The sequence below is a fragment of the Lepeophtheirus salmonis genome, chromosome 4 (assembly GCF_016086655.4).
Source record: "Lepeophtheirus salmonis chromosome 4, UVic_Lsal_1.4, whole genome shotgun sequence".
NCBI classification, from domain to species: Eukaryota; Metazoa; Arthropoda; class Copepoda; order Siphonostomatoida; family Caligidae; genus Lepeophtheirus; species Lepeophtheirus salmonis.
The window spans coordinates 39,635,277-39,656,750 of record NC_052134.2 but is presented as its reverse complement, the minus strand read 5'-3'; the positions used below and the strand labels follow the sequence as shown (position 1 = coordinate 39,656,750).

At 29.7% G+C, this 21,474-nt stretch overlaps 1 protein-coding gene across 5 annotated transcripts in view; it reads left to right on the top strand.

Annotated features, from left to right (window-relative positions):
• Nucleotides 1-21,474, top strand: part of LOC121115922 (inactive ubiquitin carboxyl-terminal hydrolase MINDY-4B) — a 134,418-nt gene that overhangs the window by 15,043 nt on the left and 97,901 nt on the right. Inside the window, exon 1 of one of the 5 annotated variants that reach the window (XM_071887908.1) lies at nucleotides 8,880-9,093. The exons of 3 other annotated variants lie outside the window; for them this stretch is intronic. In XM_071887908.1, the coding sequence (XP_071744009.1) occupies nucleotides 9,003-9,093 (91 nt within the window). In that variant the 5' untranslated portion in view covers nucleotides 8,880-9,002. Of the gene's footprint in view, nucleotides 1-8,879; nucleotides 9,094-21,474 lie in introns of those variants that run through there. One more of the 5 variants, XM_071887907.1, reaches the window with a different exon arrangement.

The window sequence follows — 21,474 nt, the reverse complement described above, 5'->3', positions numbered from 1 at the left end:
CCCTATAATACAGTCAATTTCACATAATTAATTTTAAATTTTAACAATTAACCGTGAGTGTTTTTTTCCTCAATATAAAACACCAATCAAATCCAAATTAATACTAAACTAGATAATCTCAAATGTTTTAAAAAGAACAATGTCTCCACATTCCAATAATAAAATAGACTATTATGTGTTTTTTATCTCTTCCAAGAAAAACATCTTTTTAAAATATTTACATTAAAATTGATATAAATTACAACAAATCTATGAAATGAAGAATAAATTTTAATTGATATTAGTCCATTTTTATGTGGTTTTTTGATTTTTTTTTTAAAATAGACAAAAAGAGTTGAAGCAAGGAATTTTATAAGTGACAAAAAGGTTGAGTGACTAAAATACAAAATTCTTCCGTTGATTTTTGAATATGTTAAAAAAAAGTACAACTAGAAGTAATAGTCCTGGGCAAAAATAATGATTAATAATAACACAAACAACATATTTAATTGGTTCCATTATTTAATGGAACCAATTATTTAATTATTTATTAGTAGGCAGATTTTCCTTCTTTAAAAAGGTATTACATTGAGCCTTTTCATACACTATAAACTTCGACGGTCAAAAGTATAGATATAAAAAACATAGAGGAACGATAAGATGAAGAAGTTGACGCCGTCATAGTTGATCAAAATATTCAAATAGTAGTAGTAATAATATATATAGGGTTCTTCAAATATTTTTATGTTAGATTTTCTGTGTATTTTACATTTGACTATGTATTTTTACGGAACTCTTCAGTTTTTATGGGAAAATCCTAAAAACTTGCAATTCAACCTGGGATTACTACAGATATTACCTTTAAATTTTTTCTACTAGTCAATTACATTAAAATTACAAAAAATAAAGTATATATAAAACATTTTGTCCGTTAAAGTTAAGAATAATCGTTTTGGCAATGCATGTACAATATGGATCGAAGGAAGATTAATTCATTAACAATATTAATATTATAGTAGACAATATTGTGTGGTTACCATTTTCATTTCTAAAAAAGACTAAATAATAACACTACAATTATCTATTGCATACATATGCCAGAAAATTTATGATTTTTTATAATCACGACTCCATTTTGCCTATGATTTAATTTATAAAAATATTAATTAAGTATTACTACACAAACTTTAATTTCAGAAAATGTTATTAAGTGTTCGATAAATGGTTTGTTGTGTTTATATGTAAAATAATAGCAATCCAATGACTGTTCAACAAAATAATGGGGGATATCCTCTATCAAAAATACTTTCTAAGATTTACTTCGTAAAATTTCATTTTCCATTTTAACATTTCAATAATTATTGCATACACTAATTATAAGTCTATTAGAAATAAAATTGCAAAAAAATAATGTAACAATTAAGTTTAATTTAAAATTCACCTTTGATTCAAAATCAGCGAATGTGAAACCTTTACACTACTTACATCATAGCGTGAATGTAAAGAGGTAATTATAAATTATCTTTTCACATTCATCGCAGATAGAATGTATTTTTTCCACTACACTACTAATTATGCAATTATTATAAAAAGCAAAATTAATCAATAATACTCAGTGATGACTCCGTCATAATACTGTCTAATAAATCAATTAATCATCTTTCATCCCTTCGATCTTCACTCTTTCTTAATTATTTATTACGAGATTTACGTCATATATATTCTTTGCCAAAAAGATGGTTTCTAACTTTAACGGATAAATTGTTCGATTTAAACTATGTGTTTGGTAATTTTTTTGAAATCAACTTGTAAAAGAATGTTAAGGATGACATATGTAGTAATCCCAAGAAGAAACACTCACTCTACGCATGTTCTTTTTTTTAATTAAAAACTATTTTAGCACATTTTATTGGAACTGTATTCAACATAACTTGATATATAATTTATCTTTTGAATGCTAGAATACTTTTTTTAGCAATTGTTGTTACGTTCAGTTTAAATATGCCTCTGAATCGTTTTAAAAAAAAAAAAAAAAATATGATAAAAAAGGCTTTAAAGTCCAAACCTACTACTATTGAAAATTTGAACTGGTATTTTCGTATTATATGGCTTTACTAACATTAATAAATGTAAGTTTTAACTGGTGGACGAAAATGCTGTTGCAGAGTGTTATAAGTGATGACATAGGAAAAAATATAAGAATTTTTATAGGAATAACATTGTCTGTATTGTTATCCTTTTTATTTATTTCCACAAATGAATTTGTCATAGACAAATGATGGAAAATAGTATAGTGTTGTGTTAGGTTTTGGTTTGGAAATCTAAGACCCGTCTGAGACCGTTATGAATTTTTGTAAGACCAAACTAATTCGGCCCAAACTAATTTGTTTTCAATTGAACTAATAAAGAATGGTCTCGATCGGCTTCTTTTGAAATTCGGTAATTGCCAGGGGAACAAACAGGATTTTAAAGACTTTTTGTTTTTTAACACATTTCAGATAAACTTTTATAAAATGAACGTTTTTTGATGGACAAGAAAGAGTACAAAAAAGTTTTATAACCTTTTTTTAAGAAAAATAATTTCATAGATTTTTGTGTGTCACTGAGTAAGGAAAAAAATTGGTCTACGGATTGAAACCAAAATATTAATCTAGAAAAAATCCCTTTTGACGGAACCAAAAAAATTTCGACTCCAAAACTAGATTTTATACTGGGTGATGCATTGAAATCTGAACACTTACTAATTCAATCATTCATGAAGGTTGAGTGATTGAAATTAATTAATATTTCGATATATTAAGCATATACAATTAGTTACATGACAAAACAAACTTGAGCTCTCTACCTTACCTACAATTCGGAGAAAATGACACTTGATAGACAAATTTTCATTCGTGTTCTCTAACCAGTTAGGCGTCTCACGTACCACTGTCTACAATGTCAGCAAGTCTGAAACGTTGGAGGAGAAGAGGGACTCTGTCAAAAAGGTCAAACTGGATCAGGAGGAGTTAAAGAAAATAGCTGAGGCTAATCGTCTCCAGTCTATGAGGGCCTATGCAAGAAATCTTGGGAGTTAAACTCCAGACTGTATAGAAAGCTATCAAAAAAGTGGGTGGAATGAGGAGTGGAGAGGCCACTTTTGACACAAGTAATGAAAGAAACCCATATCCTCCGTTGCAATACTCTTTTGAGTTCTTTTGAACTTGAACTCGTTTTTGACACTATTATCCCCCCCTACAGTCCTGATGCCAACCACCTCGACTAGACCTTTTGGGTGTTTGTCAAAGGGAAGGCCTGCAGTATGCCCAAATATATTTCTTGAACATATCATTTGTAATTTAATGTAAATTGAAATAGGTTAAACTTATACCTACGCATATTAAATACAACTTCTTCAATGTGTAACTCCATTTTAAAAGTCGTTCAATTAAAATCCAATTTTTTACGTATTATCAAAAAAATATCTTACTTTGTTTTCTGACCATAATGACATGTTAGTAAAACGAATTTGAATTTATATATTATTATATAAAAAGGTTTTTATAATAAGAAAAACAAAAACAAATTCATTTTACTAAAATTATTTTTGCTGTCCTTACAAATATAAATAAATATATTGAAACTTAGACCATCATTTTGTAATGAAAACATTTCTTTTAAAAATTGTATTTGCTAATTACCTATTTTTGATTTAATACTTATATTGTAATTATACTGTAATGGTTCATGGTAGATAAAGAAAAAGTTGAGTGCTTTGCATAATTAGATCTGATCTCCTCCAGCCTCATCCCTCAGTTCGACTCCGAATCCCCCCTTCTGGAATACTAAATAAGAAATAAACTCACTTCTCATTTACATCATAATGATACCTTTCATAATCATCCAATGTGCGTATTCTCTGAATATCTCGAAAAAGTCAAAATCCCTCTTCTCCTAATCCAATGATATATATTTTGTGCTTCGTTAAGTTATTTCCTTTTCATTAAGAGGTTTTGATAATTGAATTGCAACTATCCGCTGTGGCTGTCTCCAATTTCGAGATAGAAAGAAAAAGTACAACGAGCGGGGAAAATATTATTTTTTTTTAAACAAATTTCTTTTATTTTAAATTAATTTAGCTTTTTGACAAATTTATTAAAAGTTAGCCATTAACTTCTTTTTTTTCAAGCAAAATATTCTCATACAACGTATTTGTACAGTATGTGTTTCCAACTATGTCCAATCTACCAAATATATTTTGTAATAGTCTTTTATACAATATTGTATGTATACATATTTGAAATATTATTTATTAACACTTAGGAGGTAAAAACACTTTTGACAAGAAATTCAAGGTATTTTTGTTTCCTGTTAAGAAAAAGTTTTGATAGTGTAACGAAAAAAAAATATTTATATACATGTATATATAAGTTTTTATTGTTTAATAGAAGTACATATACAAGTACAAAGTATTGATTATATAGTTACATATGACAAGCAAATAGTCTTTTATTTTGTTGGGGTTGAAGAGTGAAGGGCATAATTTTCTGTGCAAAATACATATTTTTTTTGGTCAAATAGAATGTGGAGGAAACTCCAAGGTAACAAAAATAACTTTATGAAGAAACATATTCTTTTAGTCATTATTGCATATATAGTAGAGTACCTTGTCTTGCACTAGTTAGCTCTGGTGGCCCACAGAGCATTATAATTCCATAAATACTGAATTACACTCTAAAAGTAGAAAATAAGACTGTTTACATCCTCCACATTTGAGATTATTTTTTAAGATACATCAAAGTACTTGTAATCTAATAATATTAGAAAAAATAGCTATATTTCCCAAATGGACAACTTACAAAATCATGACGTCATGTAAAACATTTTATTATAAACATTCTAATTTTTTTGATGACACGAGTCATTTTTTTATATAGTCAGGATTGAATCCGAACCACATTGACTGAGACTTTACTCTTACTTAGAACCATATGACAGAGTTGTTCCTATTAAAGTTAAAATTTTACAATTCAGAGTCCAAATGGTTCCTAGACGAATATGACTTCTTAAAAATACTTGGGGGTAGATTCGAGTCATTTTATTTTACTAAAGCTTCTCTGGAAACCTAATTCAAGAAAAAAATCAGGACATTTATAATCGATTATTACAGATCTATTATATAGATTCAGAAAAGATGGACTGGAATACAGCTTTAGTATAGAGTTGTACTTTCATACTCTATCACTCGCCCTTCACTTTCATGAATCTAGCAAACTTTCCCCTAACATCAGCAGAAAATGTGCTCAATTTATTAATAGTTCTTAATAGTTAGCCAATTTTTCCTTACTATGACATAGTATAGTTAGTAAGGTAGCATAATGATCACTCAGAAGTCATACAGGATATTCGATTCTGAAGAAATTTGTTCCTTGCGAAATATGGAAGAACAACGAGATATCACTTTATTATATTGAATAATTGAAATGACTTACAACTATTGTTGGAACGGTCTGCATTCCTAATCAGTATCCACCAATCTCTCTATCATTCTTTTTTCTAATGTGTCTGATCTTTCTAAGCATTCAAAAATGCTTAGGATCGATTAGTCGGTCCTTCAGTCCTCGCTTTCTTTTTATTTTTTCACTTTTAGGTCGGATTGAAGAAAATAAAAACTTGGAAAAGAATGAAAACCTGAGTATTGCACGTTATGAAGAAAATTGTGTGTATTTTGGACATGTTAAAAATACAAAACAAATATCGACATCGTAACCCTTATAATTTGAAGAATGTTTTGGAGAAGAGCAGCTTAGCTGTCTTGACGTTTCATAAGATCAGCTACGAGCAGCTGTGAAGAGGTAGAGAAGGAAATAAAAAAGGGCATTGGCTAGAATAACTCCAATGTTGATCTTCGATAATACTCTTAGTCTAACAAGAACTAACAACTATAACTCTGCAACAAATCCACAAGATGACTCTCGATCTTTTATGAGCACACAAAAAAGTTCGGTCGGGTTTGGAATATCATTAAGTTTAGTAAAAGATGAAGTTCACTACTCAGAACTTAAGTAATAATGACAATAGCTCAGGATAAGAAAATTCACTTTTCAGACTACTAACTCAAAAAAAAACAAAAAAAACAAAAACCAGCGAGCCAAAAAACCCCCAATTTTTAACACAAATTGCCGGTACTAGGATAACTGCACTGGGGAAAATTGCCCGTATTTTGCTCAAACTCCATGATGAATAATAACACATTATAATTTATATGTCATATTATTTATGACATTTATCTAAACATTTAATGAACTTTAATACCAAAAAAGAAGAACAGTTAAGATTTAAAAGAATCTGATTGGCAGTTAATTAATTATCTTAGTGTAGGAAGAATTAGGTTGAACTGTATCCTCTTGAAAAGTGGCAAAGGAGTAGCAAATTCAATAGAATTGTGGAATGAAGTCATTTTCCATGGATTTGGTACTATGAGTACTTGGACTTGACTTGGATAACAAACCATATGGTCTCAGACCTGTACAAACATGTCATCTTTGTACGTCTTGTCCAGGGCTCCGTTGAAATTAAAATTGAATATAAAATATATTAGGTTGGGGAAAAAGTAAGTTCGTTGATAATAGATTGAAAGAAAGTGGACATTTTACATTAGACCCAGCACTTTTTGTTGGAATAAAACTTTTATCAACCCGTGGTAATTCTTTAACACATTTATGTTCTTTGATTGATTTTAAAATGAGAGAAAGTATTGCCATATCTTTAACAGAGCCTGTGAAAAAGTAATTGTAAAACGAGGAATACAAATAAGGCAGTTCAATGTACAGGATGTTGATTTAGAAGCCTTAACACAACTTGAAAGTATATTATTTTAGGTTTATCATGAACTAAACTTTTCATTAAGACGTGACAGGAAGTACAATTTTTTCCTCCTCATGTGTTTGATGAAATCATTTCACCTATTCCCAAATTGATTTCCTAACACCTAGAAATTTGTTGAATAAAAAAAAAAAAAATCAACTTTGGTCTGCTTTTTAAACAACATCAATATGATAAACGATTACAATTGGCAGAATTAATTCCTCTGTATTTTATTTTGCATTTAATATTTTTGCTGAGATGAGCCTGCACTTGGTGAAGTTCCAATGCGTAATCCCTGTTACCTTTTCACCTCCCATAACCCCACGAATATATATATAATCGACATTCCGGATGCAACAAGAGGCCTTATTAGACATATTTCTTGCATTTATTTTTCTAAAACGTTTTTCAATTTTTCCTGCTTCATTCCGCCCTCTACTGTGAACAACTCTACCATTTGAAGCTGGCGATCGAACAGAAACAGCCAGGAATGGTAAATAGGAGACATCAAGACAACACTAGACCTCAACATATAATTGATGACGCGCCAGAAGCTCCGGTAGCTCAGTTGGGAAGTTCTTATACATACACCCTGAAATCTGAACCTGGCACCAAGTGACTACTACCTGTTCCTGTATATGACCAACGCGCTTGGGGATAAAATTTAGCCTCTACGAGTATAGAGGCCTGTGAAAATTGATTGCCCGAGTAGGGACAATAGGGACGACAAGGGCTTCTACGGAAAGGGGATTAAGAAGTTGGATTTTCGTTGTCAACAAGTTAGTGAACAGAACGGGACATACATGGCTTAAATTGGATGTTTGTAACACTTCTTATAAAGCATTGAAATAAAGCGAAAAATATGGAATTACTTTTCACCAACCTATTATTAAAGTAGATCAAAGCCTGTTTTTGAGTAATTTATATTCTTATATGTATATAAATATTATACTTAGGTTAGGGTTAAAAGTACATCTAAATAATACTTTGACTCTAGGATTTCAGATTAGCTTAAACTGCCACTAAATGAAGTAATGTATCAGATATCAATATATCAGATATTGATAGATGTACCCTGTATTGATAAATTCAAGTCATCTATTAATTTAGAAAAGTCACAAAGTAAAAAAACTTATCATAAGCATCCCAACCAATTTGCTAAGATACATTACCATTTTGCAAAAAAATTAACTCGAGTCCATTTAGAGCAAACAAAATCAAAATAACATTCCTTTGTATGTTATTATGGAAAATATTCTGTCCAAAGTCAAACAGATAAAAAAATTGAGTTATTCTTTATACGTACAGGTTAGAGTCATTTTTGAATAATAGGTGACGCTATGGTTTAAATCAGATGTATTAAATTTTTTTGTTTCTTTTACTCGAAAATAGTTTAAACACACAATCGATGAGTACATGGAGTAGATGCCTCCATATAATATGTAGTATTTGTTTTCTATTTAAAATAGGACTTTAATAGCTTTTATGTTGGCTTTATTCAGACTGACAAGAACGTATGGGCACTTGAATACCTTTTGGGGACTGCCCAATAACAAACTCTGTAGTAAACTATACCCAGACAGATTCAAGCGGAGGTTTTTCTAACGACAATTATTACATAATATTTAAAAGATTTAGTATCTATACTTTTGAAAGAAACAAACATGTAGATGCAACGATTCATTGTTAAGTTGATACATTTGACAAACATGCTAAGTTATTTTGCCTAAATTATCAAATAGCCAGTTTGGTTTAAATAATCTAAGAGAAACATGTTCAAATCTATCCTAATATGTCCGTCTAAATCAATGTTGCTGTTAAAATTTTAAACTGCTAGATAGGCATTGAATATACAATAAGTTTATGAATGAAATAATTTGAATGAAAATAAGAGGACCTTGAAAGGCAAAAACATATATTTATTTATTTATACAAGAGAAGGCTAATCTTTTCAAGAACAGCAATAACAAGAACCCTACCAACACAATAAAAAATGTTATTTTCTCTATTTTATTTTTTATTTTTTTTGAATAGCGGTCACGATTTTTGACAATATTCAATAATAAATAGTCAATGGTAATCGAGTTGAAACTTACAACAATAGAGCTGACAAACACTTATCGTTTAGAAGTACCTTTTATTGAAGAAATTAAACACATATAGATACAAAATTCATAATGCTTGCGGAAAAGAAGAAACTAATTCTTTGTGCTGTTCGATTGAATAAAAAAGATTCGGGAAATTCCATGTTCTCTGCGACTGGAAGGAGTAAGTAGAAACTAATTATTCAGCTGTGTATCCTATATAGTACTTCTTTAGTTATTCATTAAAAAGATTTATAAGTAGCTTTAACCAAAGACTCTGGAATGAATTTCCAATAAAGGGCCAAATTAATTATATAAAGGTGACGTCATAATATTACAGGGGTGAAGGTCTGTGTTTATCATTTTTTTCTTTCTAAGACCATACTAATATGGCCCCGATGGTTTTGACATTATATGTACTTTTGCACGAATTGCTAGGTTTTTCTCTAGCATCCATTTTAAATAACAATTATCTTTTATTGCCACATTATAGTGAGATAATTATAGTATCGTTTCTCACTTAAGAAAAATTTGTTCAAGTACATATATGTTTAACAAATTGAATATCAGTTTTTGTGAAGGTAATGTTATCAACTGTCATTTTTCTTTCTTTTAACTCAAGATTTCTCACATCTCCGTATAAAATTTTCCTAGTAAACATATTTTTAATACAAAAAAGAAGTCAATAGATTTGTCATTTGAAAGATAATAAAGCAAGACGTGAACTGTTAATAAATACTAATTATGTAATTAAAATAGAGGTGTTCTGTGATTTTTCCCCTTCATATTCCGAATCTCCTGTCCTTTTTGCATAAGTAAAGAATAATAAACATTTCTCAAATCTTTCATCATGACTGAGTAAAATGCAAAAAAGCAGAGGATCTCATACTTTCTGGATGCCAAAATTGAGGTGGCAGAGATTATGGACATTGTGAAGTGCTCCAGGAGCCTCATTTTGAAGGTGGCCAAGATAAAAAGTATGGAAAAGACCTCTCAAGGAAAGAAGAAAGTAGGGGACACAACTTGAAAAGGGATTCTGAGTTTCTGCGGGTCCTGAAAAAGAAGATTAAACAGGGCCCCACAAAATCAATGAATATCCTTTCTAAGGAGTTTGACGTGGACGAGGGAACAATCAGGAGGACTTGGAGTAGTTATCTTACACAAGGACCCCACGCCACCTAATGACGGACACTCTGGAGGAAAGGAGATTGCAGAGGTGCAATAAAGTTCGTGCGAGGATCAAGGCAAATGGATCCACAGTAAAAAATTTCTCTGTCGAGAAGATTTTCACCGTGGACCAGGGCTACAACGGTCAGAACAACCGTTGGCTTAGGGGATCACCAGAGCAGGTCAAAGGGGTGTTCCGTACAAAACATATGGCCCAAATAATGGTCCTTGGGGTCATGGGGTCCGACGGCAAGAAGATGCCTCCCTTATTTTATAAGGCTGTGGAGCAAATCGGCCAGGACTCCTACTACAAGGTGCTGAAGTTCACCATACTGCCATGGATCAAGGCCACCTACCCAGAGGACAACTATATGTGGACCCAAGATGGGGCACTTTGGAGAGGGAGGCTAACCAGATATCTCACCCGAACGGGACTCCCTGAAGGGCGTCATTGTGAAGGAGTGGAACAACTTGTCCGAGAAGTTCATCATCAACTCCTGCAAGGCTTTCTTCCACCGCGTGAAGGCTGTGAATGCTGTTGAGGGCGGCCATATTGAGTGAACATGTTCACAAAGGTCGTGTCTTAAAGTTTTGTTCTGTAGAATCACAGCACAGTGACTCCAGTCATTGGTATATGTCTACAAATGCAGCACTTATAACTACTGTATATTGTGAATTTGTAGCATTATTTCATAATAGATACATTAGGATAATGATTATGAATTTAAGTTGTTTAATGGTTGTTACTATGTTGAATTTGGATCGCCAATATATAAAATGGCGTCGTAACCTTTCAATAAAGGTAGATCTAAGATTTCGATATTATCGATTATTCGTTCTTGAGGTAACTCGATATTTTTTAAAAGAAAGGTTATATTTGCGAGATTATTTTTGAGAAACACATATCTTCTACTTTTCGTAATACGCTCTTTCCCTAGACTTGCCACCTCTACTACAATTTATATGACCTTTCCTACTTAACGAAATAAACAATACATGCATATCAAATCCTAATAAATATCTCGACAATCAAAAAGAAATATGATTTCGTTATTGTATTTCTATTGCGGATAAATAAATGCATGACTACCTCAAGTTTATCATATTCCTTCATCATATACCTATATGTAAATGGTCGTTACTTTTTTTTGACATTTAGAAGTACGTTAAGTAGGTATTTTTTTTTGTTGTAAAAAAACTAACGGTCATGCAAAGTAAATTACGAATTTGAGACGCAATTTTCTATACGATTTTCCTTGTTTATATACAATATATAGCTTTTATATCACTAACTATATATTAATTATATTATTTGTATGTATTTTTTTTCCAATACATTTTGGTTATGAGTAATTACCAAAGAACAGACGTGACGTAGAGCCGTAGCAGGACAATCAGTTTATTTTTGTTTGACATGATTTCTTCCTCATAATGACTTTAAAAGCCAGTTCATATTCTTACTTCTATTAAAAAAACTAATATCTAGTATATGTGTATATATTCATTCATGGACTTCAACCTGTATGTTTATCTGAGTTGTGCATACTCAAAAATTATTGACTTAATTGAGTATGTGTTTGGTATATAGCTCCTTTGGGACAATGCACTGAACATGGGCTACTTTTTTACACTCTCAGGGTAAATTCGATTTCGTTGCACTTAATGCTAAAATCTTGGAACTTCTGTATTTAAAAAAAAAACACTTTTATAAATATATAAATTAAACCTCGAGGTGTCTAGTTTGAAGAATGGAGTTTTAGATCTGAATAAGTAACTAATAGTATCATCTATGTAATTTTTTTGGCCAGGGACTCGTATTTAAATATAGAAGGTTCCATCAACAAATAATATTTGTTCAATCTATAGTCTAATACAACATAGATACCTTATTTTTTCCATCTGAGGGAGCAAAGCGTTTATAGTTATGGCCAAGATGTTTGTTTCGGGTTGGGTGTTCTTGAACGAAACACTACTTTTAATATTGCGTCTTAGTATTTAGCTCTAAGTGATCACTATAATAATATGTAACTTAGAGTGGTTTGGTTCTCATCTTTTTTTTCGAATTTTGATTACGACTAGTGCAGAAAAGTTGTCATACGGTATAAAAGTTACCTATGGAATTGTCCTGTAAAGTTATCTTTAGTTTGCACATCTCGACCAAATTATGTAAAAAGGTAAATACTCTTTACTCCGTAAATATAGATACTAAAAAAAGATTTTTAGTTATTTTGCATATAGTAATTTTGAAAGACATTTTATTAACCTATCAAAAGTGTATAAAAAATTATTTTATAAAATTGTCTTATGGTATAAAAAAAGAGAACACTATTAGGAAAATAAGATGATCTACGTATATCTTATTTTACACTTTCGAAAAAAAAGATCCAAATTATCTTATGTTATTCTTTCTTTTTGATTCAAAAGCTAGCTGTAGAAAAACAACAACTCTATTTATGTTCTTATAGGTTAGAATAATGTATATCGTTAATTAATGCAAAATAATGATTATTGGTGTATTTTAATATTTATTGATGACCTCAATAACTTTTGCCTCCTTTGAATCTTTAATCGAGAGCTGCAACCTAAAGATGACGCCAAAGAACAACGAAATTTTTCATAAGTTATTTCTTTACCACATAAAATTATTTATGAACAAGTCTTATTCAAAATTCGAAAAAAGTTAAAAAACCAACCACCCTAATGTACGTGCCTTGAGTATTCTAATTAATAATTATTTAATGTCTATAAAATATAACTATTTGAAAATATTAGATTTCTTACTCCAAATTTTATAAATTATGTATGCAATAGTATAAATAATAATTATTTATGACGAGACACTTTCCATTGCGGCGCTATTTGGTTTTATTTTCTATCTACTACATTAACTACATACTTTGATTGTAAAACAATATAACTTTATTTCAGTTGTATTTCGGTTTTTTGTTCTTTTTACTTAGACATAACTTAGCGAGAAGAAAAAAAACACCGTTGAATATCATTAGTATTTAATGGTTTTATAAATGGTTGCACAGTATATCTATAAATAATCATGTAAATTACTCTATTATGATTTTCCAATTTGTTTTTTTTTCTACGAAGGTTAAAAACAGTTTTTTGGATGAGTGATTTTTTTATATTCGTTGTTAGAAAATATAGAAACTTGATGATTAATGAGCTCTAGCTAATAAAAAAAACCTATCCACTTTTTTTGACAATGCTATTACGAGTAAATGTAACCCTCATTTTTAAATCAAATGCTATATCTACATAAGCATTCAGCTGATTGGAAGCCATTTTACAATATTAACTCAATTAATTATCAATAATATTCATTACTTTTCCAGTAAAAGGAAACACCAGAAATTATAAGGTAATTACTAATTAAGTCATTTTATCTAACTGTGGATCCATTTGTATCTATTATTAAAGATACTTAGAATAACAAGACATAACCTAATTTTAGCAAATCAATGTGCAAAGCACCAATAAGGGGAGGGGGATTACACATATAGACAGCTCACCCAAAAAGTGGTGCGTGGACAAAACGTCGACCGACAACACGTCGAATAGACTAAATACTATAGTCTGGAGTGAAATTTCGTGGAAACTATGTAATCTTTTCTAATCGACGTTTTACCTTACTACCCCAAAAACTAAATTGTATATTTTGATGTGCTAAATGTTTAATCGATAAATTTAAAATAAAAGTTTATACAAAATATGAATTATTCAAGTTTGTTTTTTCTAAAGACTTGGAAATTCCTGAAGACAATGGTTTTGAACCTTATGTTTTCAGCCAATGTTAATGAAAGGAATAGATATTTGAAAAAAGCTAAAAAACCGAGTAAGGTTATCATGACATTAACACACCTGAAAAGAGTATTATAGGCATAATTTTTTATGATATTTTGTAAATAAACATCTAACCATTTAACTAAGTATCTTATTATTCCAATATTGTTGTATTATCCTACTATCATATTTTATTTCTAAAAAAACTATTATTTTTTCTATTGGTCTTTCTCTTATGTGTGCTCTGATCGTTGATTGATTGAATTCGAATTATCTCTTGTTCAACTGTGACTAATATTTATGAACACATGAATAATAATTCAACAATAGAAAAGAATTGTAAATTGCTCCTTTAAAATTTGAAAATCATATCTCTATTTGAGTCGTATTAATAATTGTTCGAGCGGTCCAACACACGTTGAAATACCGGGTGTGTAGAAAACGTAATGAGACATTCTAAAAATTCAGTCAAGGCCTTAAATGTCAGCAAGACCACAGTCTGTCCGGTCAGAAATCGTTTGGCTGATGGAAACAACCTTAAGGAAAAATCCAAGAGTAGACCACTCACATAATTATAGACGTCATGGATACATTCAAGGTCAACCCAACGATGAATAGGGCAGAGTACGCCGAGAACAAGGAGGTGTTACTGTGGGTAAGGCCACAGTAACACGAAAGGTTTTAGACAATTATAACTCCGTAAAAAACCCCCATGCTAACCCTCTGTCTTTTATTAGCACACATGAATATTCAATCAGGGTTTGAATATACTTGAATGCAGTAGAAAAGGAAGTTCAATACTTAGAGGTTAAATAGTAATGACAACAACTGAAGAAAAGAAAATTCGTTCTTCAAATTACAAAGTAAAAAAAACGACCGAGCTACAAAATACTCCTAATTTGCATCACTATATGTGATATACACTAGGGAGCACATATATACAGTGCACCTTGTGACTATTTTCCATACATACAGATAATAATATACAGATAATACATACATACATCTCTTCTCTAAAACATTCTTTAAATTGTTAGGGTTTCCCTGTTGACTTTCGGTTTCTTTCTTTTAACATTCCTAAAATACACACAATTTTCATCACATATAATATACTAATACTGTATAAAGAAAAAAAGGAGTAAAATTTGCAGGGAGTACTATATAAAAATTAATTAAATCTCGAAGGAGTTCAACTCATATAAAAAAAAAGAAAAAAAAAGGAAGTACTTTAAATATAGTTTTAAAAAATGAATATGACTTTAAATGATGTTTTGCAACATTCTAATGTACTCACTGGCTCATCAAACCATATTTTTTTGTCCAGCTGTTATTATTTTTTATTCTTGAATAAAAAACGTCGAAGAATTGAGTTTGCTCATGAAAAACTGAGAGAAACACCAAGGATTTGTTGGGTAGTTCTACATTATAGAAAAAAAAATTAATTGTTCGTCGACCCTTAATAACTCCAAGCAATGCCGGGTACTACTACTCGAGTAATGCAATAAGGATATCATCAATAAAGAAACCTGTTGTACATTATTTTATTAGTTACGTGATACTTTGGACCAAATGACATCCACCACTCCAATACTTTCTCTATCTATAAAACACCAAGTTCAATGTTTTCTATAAATTCTTCTAAAGCACTTAGAAACAAGACAAGCAAAGATATTATGCATATTTTATGTTAAAAAATATCTATAACTGTAACTAGCTCAATTTTCCTGTCCAGACATAAATATATTTAGCTAAGGATGTTACAAAATAAATCAATTCCTACATAGAAAGTTTTTGTAAGTAGTTTAATCTTAACAAGATTAATGGTCAATACGATCATTTCTACCTATGTAGTGTATAATATATATATTTTCTTGAGGATCTTACGCAATGATGTAAATTGTTAGGTATCTACATCATAAGATTTTTTTTGTTTTTTTGGTCTACATAGGTTTATTTTATTTTTTTAAGTCTAGGTATTACTATGTACCTACGCATACACATAGAGAAACAAAATTAGAAATTTATTCTTTGCAGATAATATTTATGAGACATAAGAATTTACTTCATGCCAAATCAAAGCCTAATGATTATATTTATATTTTATTATTTGCTACAGTAATAAATTCTTTGTTACTCCTTTTTCATCACAGGTTCTAGTGCTGAATTCATTTTTTTATTAATTATAATAATCATTAATTACGTGGTAAAATCCCAAACATAAAATTTGAATTGGCGAACCATGGAATTAAAAATAAATATATAAGTTTTTTAAATTGCTAGTAAAACAATTTTAAATATCTATTATATGTATAGTTTGAATGATCTATATTTTCACAATTGAAGGTTTTTTAACTAAAAATTAATTAAACTCTATTCTTTTGTCCATGACACTAGAACTATGGATAATTTGAAACAAATCTAAAATTATATATGGACATAATTTGTTTTTTTGAAGTCGATGTGCCGAATAAGGAGGTTCATATTACTATTATTTTACCAAGTTATAAATATTATTATTGATTTATCATCCATTTTTACCATTGGTAAAATGAGAAGTAAGAAGTTTGAATAACTGTATTAACTTATGACGTAAATTCAAACATGAATGTGATTTGTCAATTCATTAATTTGCTAATGTTTTTGATTTTTATATTCTTTATTATGATGTTTTACATTAATAATTAGTAAAAAAACGTAATAAATGATATATTTTGTATTTCTATGCTATTTCATTTTGGGCATTTGTAATAGTTTCGTTAACAAATGTATAACACATAAATCCATACTATCTTAAAATATGTACATAGACGATATAATGGATTAATCCTAGAAGCTCAAATCTTTATTAAATTACTAACGGGTTTACCTGGCATTGCTCGGAGTTATTTGTTAAACATTATAGCATAAATTTTTTTAACACCACATCAATTATAAATAGTCGATTTGAAAAATTTCACTTTTTTTATATCTATGAATAATTATGCCCCAGTTTTTATTTAAACATTTATTTCAAAATTTAAATGTTTTTTTAAAGAAAAATAAAAGATATTTACTATAAAAAAATTTGCAAGCACAAATACTAAAATTACTTTTGTCTTGTGTTAAGCAAAATAAACTCTTTTTACTATCACTCAGCGTCAAACCTATCACTGATCTTGATTTTTTTAAAATTAATTTTGTTTTTTAATATTTATATTTTTAATAAGAACAACTGAACCTCCCACATGCTTGTTGCTGTATAGTTCTTTTTTAGGTCAAGTACAGGCGGTTCTAGAATATTAATTGTACACTCAAAAAAGATGATGTATTTCAGGCAGACTAAAAAACTTTATTTTGTTAATATAAATTCTGGAAATGAGTTTCGTTTACCCTTGAATAAAAAGAAACTTATGTTGTTCATAGAAAAAAAAAAAATCATGGTTCATATTAGATACAGTTAAATATCAATTATGCTATTCTGTAAGTACCTTATAATACATTGCATTAATTTTTGTCTGAAACATATCATCGACAAGTCATTAACAATGAAGTAAATGTGTCGATTATTCAATATAGGACATTCAATGGCTCGTTTTTTAAACTTTAATTTGTAATCCAATCACTAATTAAAAATTTAAAAAAATCATGTTAACCTACAAATATAGTGAATTCAAAACAAAAGAATTTATACCAATTACCAATCAATCAATACCTTTCCGTGATTAATACCTTCTTCCATTTTCTCTCTTTTTTCCTGTCAAAATTGTTTTCTTTTTGCAAATTGAAATTTTCTCATGAAAAAAATTCCACAAATGAAAGTTATGTTAGTGTGTGTACTTACTCGTATGATGTATTTTGTTTAATGACTACATAACTTCATTTATAATTAAATTGACTCAATTTGGTTAATTTAAACATTTCACAAATTGCAAAAACCATAGCTTACTGCTCAATGCATTTAAGTCATCTTTATAGCAAGATATATATTGGCGTGAAACCACTCAGGCCAATGTTATCCATTAAACATTATAATCTCATACGTATGTTTTGTCAGCTGTTGACTGGTACACTCATCCTCCTTATTACTAGGTCATTGAAGGTTGGTTTCTTGAATTTAAATGATTTCTGGTTTCGATATCAACCACTTTTAAATAGTATGATATTATACCACTCAGAAAAAAAATCACTAAATATATAATTTTTTGTCAGCTGACGATTTTTTTGGCCACATAATTTGATCTCTTATTAGGATTCTGAATGTTCATTGATTGAGTCGAAATAGCTCTTGTTAAGCTGCCATCAATAAATAATAAGTTTACGACTAGGAATAATTGGCAAAATGTCAGTAACTGTTATGGTGTCTTTTTTCTTTATCTTTTCGGAGGAAGAAAGGTTGAAAGATACAAATATGTTTACATATTATATGTTATTTTGAAAGTTTGGAAGGTGTAACTTATGTAAATACATTTTGTCAAAAGGGATATTCAAATTATATAGTCCACTTTTTCTTCTAAATATTGGACATTTTGAAATAATTGGGATCCTCTAAGTGGTATTATAACAAACCAAATTTGTCACTTCCAACTCTTTTCCTATAATGTCTATAGGTAATCTTTTTTAAGGCCTTGTAGAGTATACACAATATAGGCTACACTTTGAGTCCTCTCCACAACAGTTTTGCTAAAATAATGTTTAATTGTGAATTAAAAAGGCTAGTTTAATGCTATAAAGTTTAAATTGACATTTAGAGATTTAATTAAGAACCTACGCTTTGATCCAATCGTAGTAGTTTGTTTTGGTAAGGGGGTTTATCATGATTCAAGATCAAACTGTTTGTTTCTGAATGTAAATATTCTTCAGAATATGTATATCTAAAGTGTTAGATATTTAGCATTTTTTAACGTGTCGGTTTTGTTGTTGTTGGCAATCTGAACCGTGTTTATTTTTACTTTCTAAGGCTGTTATCATTATTAAGGAGATAACATCTATAAATTTGTAAAGTGTAACCACGAGTGTGTGTGATTATGAATAACAAAGAGTAACGCTGAAGATTTGTTCGGGAGTTTTAAGTGTTAGTCCTTGATGGACTCGGAGTAGAATTCACGATCAAAAACGTAGTATTTCTAGCTTATATCCATGCTGAATACGGAGTGGGACGACTTGTGTTTATTTACTTAATCTCATTGCCGATCGTAGCTAATTTAATTGCACATACTGACAGCTAAACTTCTCTCCTCTCAAACATTCTTCAAATTGTCAGGGTTACCATGATAATTTTCATTTTTTTTACATTACCGAAAATACTTACAATTTACGAATCCTATCTATCCCTCTTACTATAATACAATCAGCTTTTTACTTGTTTATTAACGGACTTGTATCTATGTATATACAAAAAGTAGAGACCTAAATGTCAAAATAAATAAACATGGTATATAAATACATATGTACCTAGCTATTCACCTTCAAGGAAATTATCCAAAGTTTCATTTTCATACTCATTTATCTGTTATTTATATTGTAAAATATATATGTATAAGAAGTGTAATGGAATCCCTTTAGGAGGTTACATAAATAAATACAATAAGTAATGAAAAAAAGAAGATATTTTAAATCCTGTTTAACTAGAAATTTTTGTTTAGCCTACGCAACAAACTTTTTCTTTAAGGTACTACAAATCACTTTCGCGATTTTTTTTCTAATTAATAATAATATCTCTAAATGCATAAATGTATCAATCCTATTCTCAATTTTAAAAAAGTGGCCAATTTGGATGCAAAAGCCGTTGTTTCATAGAACATAATTTACTCAGGGGCATCATCATTAATACTTCGATCGATCGACAATCTTCAAATTATACAAATTCTATTTGTATTGAAAAACTATTTTAGTGGATTCATCCTTCTCTATAATTGGGTATAAGAATAACATATTAAAGTTGTAACTGAATGAATTTAATTAAATATACTGAGTAGGTGAGTCACTGTAGTTTAAGATAGAATAGTTCCTTGAAGAAGGCTCATTAATATTTGGGATATTTTTAAAGGGCTGAAATAGGGACGGGACAGGACGAGAAAATGACAGTACCGGTTTTAAATCCCATGCTAAGGACTAGAGTTGTCTCAGTTCTTAAATAGGACTTAAAATTGATCCGTCTCTTTTACTAGTCCATAATAAACCCTCCAAATTTTAAAATACCCTCTATATATAATCATTTTTACTAATATTATAGTTAAGAATTTCAGTTTACAAATGGAACATGAGCCAATTAACAAAATATTAAAAGCCGCAAGATCGTGCAGATATTTCTAAGTCATAGTAAACAGCCCAATAACTAAACAACAATCACACTTTATTAACCTGGTACACTGTTTCGAGCTTTAATCAAAGTATTTACTATTCTTAATCATTAAATTACCTCCCTAACTTTTACTCTGTATGTTGTTATCAGCTTTCTATTTTTTGTTTCATTCCAAAAAAATCAGTGTCCCTACGGACAATTGCTTGAATTTGAATTAACTCTTTTTAAGCTGTGTGCTATTCCCAAAAGTTATTTAATAATAATTCCAATATTGGGAATAATTGGCATGCTAAATACAATGAAGGTAACGATGTCTTACAATACATGGGTTAAAAAGTCCTCAGCTTCAATCATAGATGGTGATTGAAAAAAAATAACTTCATTTGTACCAACCTTCGAAAGACATCTGTCAAAATTTTATGGGGATCTGTTTTTTTAGTTTATGAGTTATTATGCTAAGTGTGATATTACTTTTTTTATGTTCAGAACAATGGATCAAAAACAATTTCGGGTTTAAATTGTACACTGCTTCTTCATGGGGACTCTGTTCCATAAAGTAAATAATAATAAAAAAAGTGAAATGAAACAAAAAACAACAACATTGTTCCCTTATTAAGCCCAGGACATTTTAGCCATTGTGTTACCTCTAATATAGCCTTGATATACTGATGATGACAACATGTAGATATATTTGGAACTATACATCCTTACTAAGAACCAATACAACTCTACTCGTTTACATATGTTACAGAGTTACTTCACTAACAAAAATGTGCAATGTACATATTTGTTGTGAGCGATCGATGTTCCTATTTCTTTCCTCCTTATCGCTGTTCTGAACTTTGGTTGGTTGAATAAAAATGAGTTCTTGTTGAGTTGTGAACAAATACATTGAATAATAACTTCATATTTGGAAGGAATTGATCAATAATAGGCTTATTAAAAATTAATTTTGGGTCTTCTTTTTTTTAAAGGAAAGGTTGAACGATACAATAAAGGTAAAACCGTTATGTAGAAATGTACATTTCAAGTAAGATTCTTCATAATATATCTCAATAATTGATTTTCTATTCCTAACAAGCACATTTATAAAGACGTACACGCAGTTTGTCATCAAAAGCCTATCCTCCCTCTCAATTGTCATTTGATATTACATATTCAGCTCGGGAGTAGTGTATACATAGGTACTTTAGAAGTACAAAACTCCCATTTAAATAAGTAACATGGTCGCTTTCCCTTTTATTACCTGTGATTTTTCTTCTTCCTTCATATTACAATAATAATTTTTTTTTTTACATCTTAATTATACCTTCAGACAAAGTA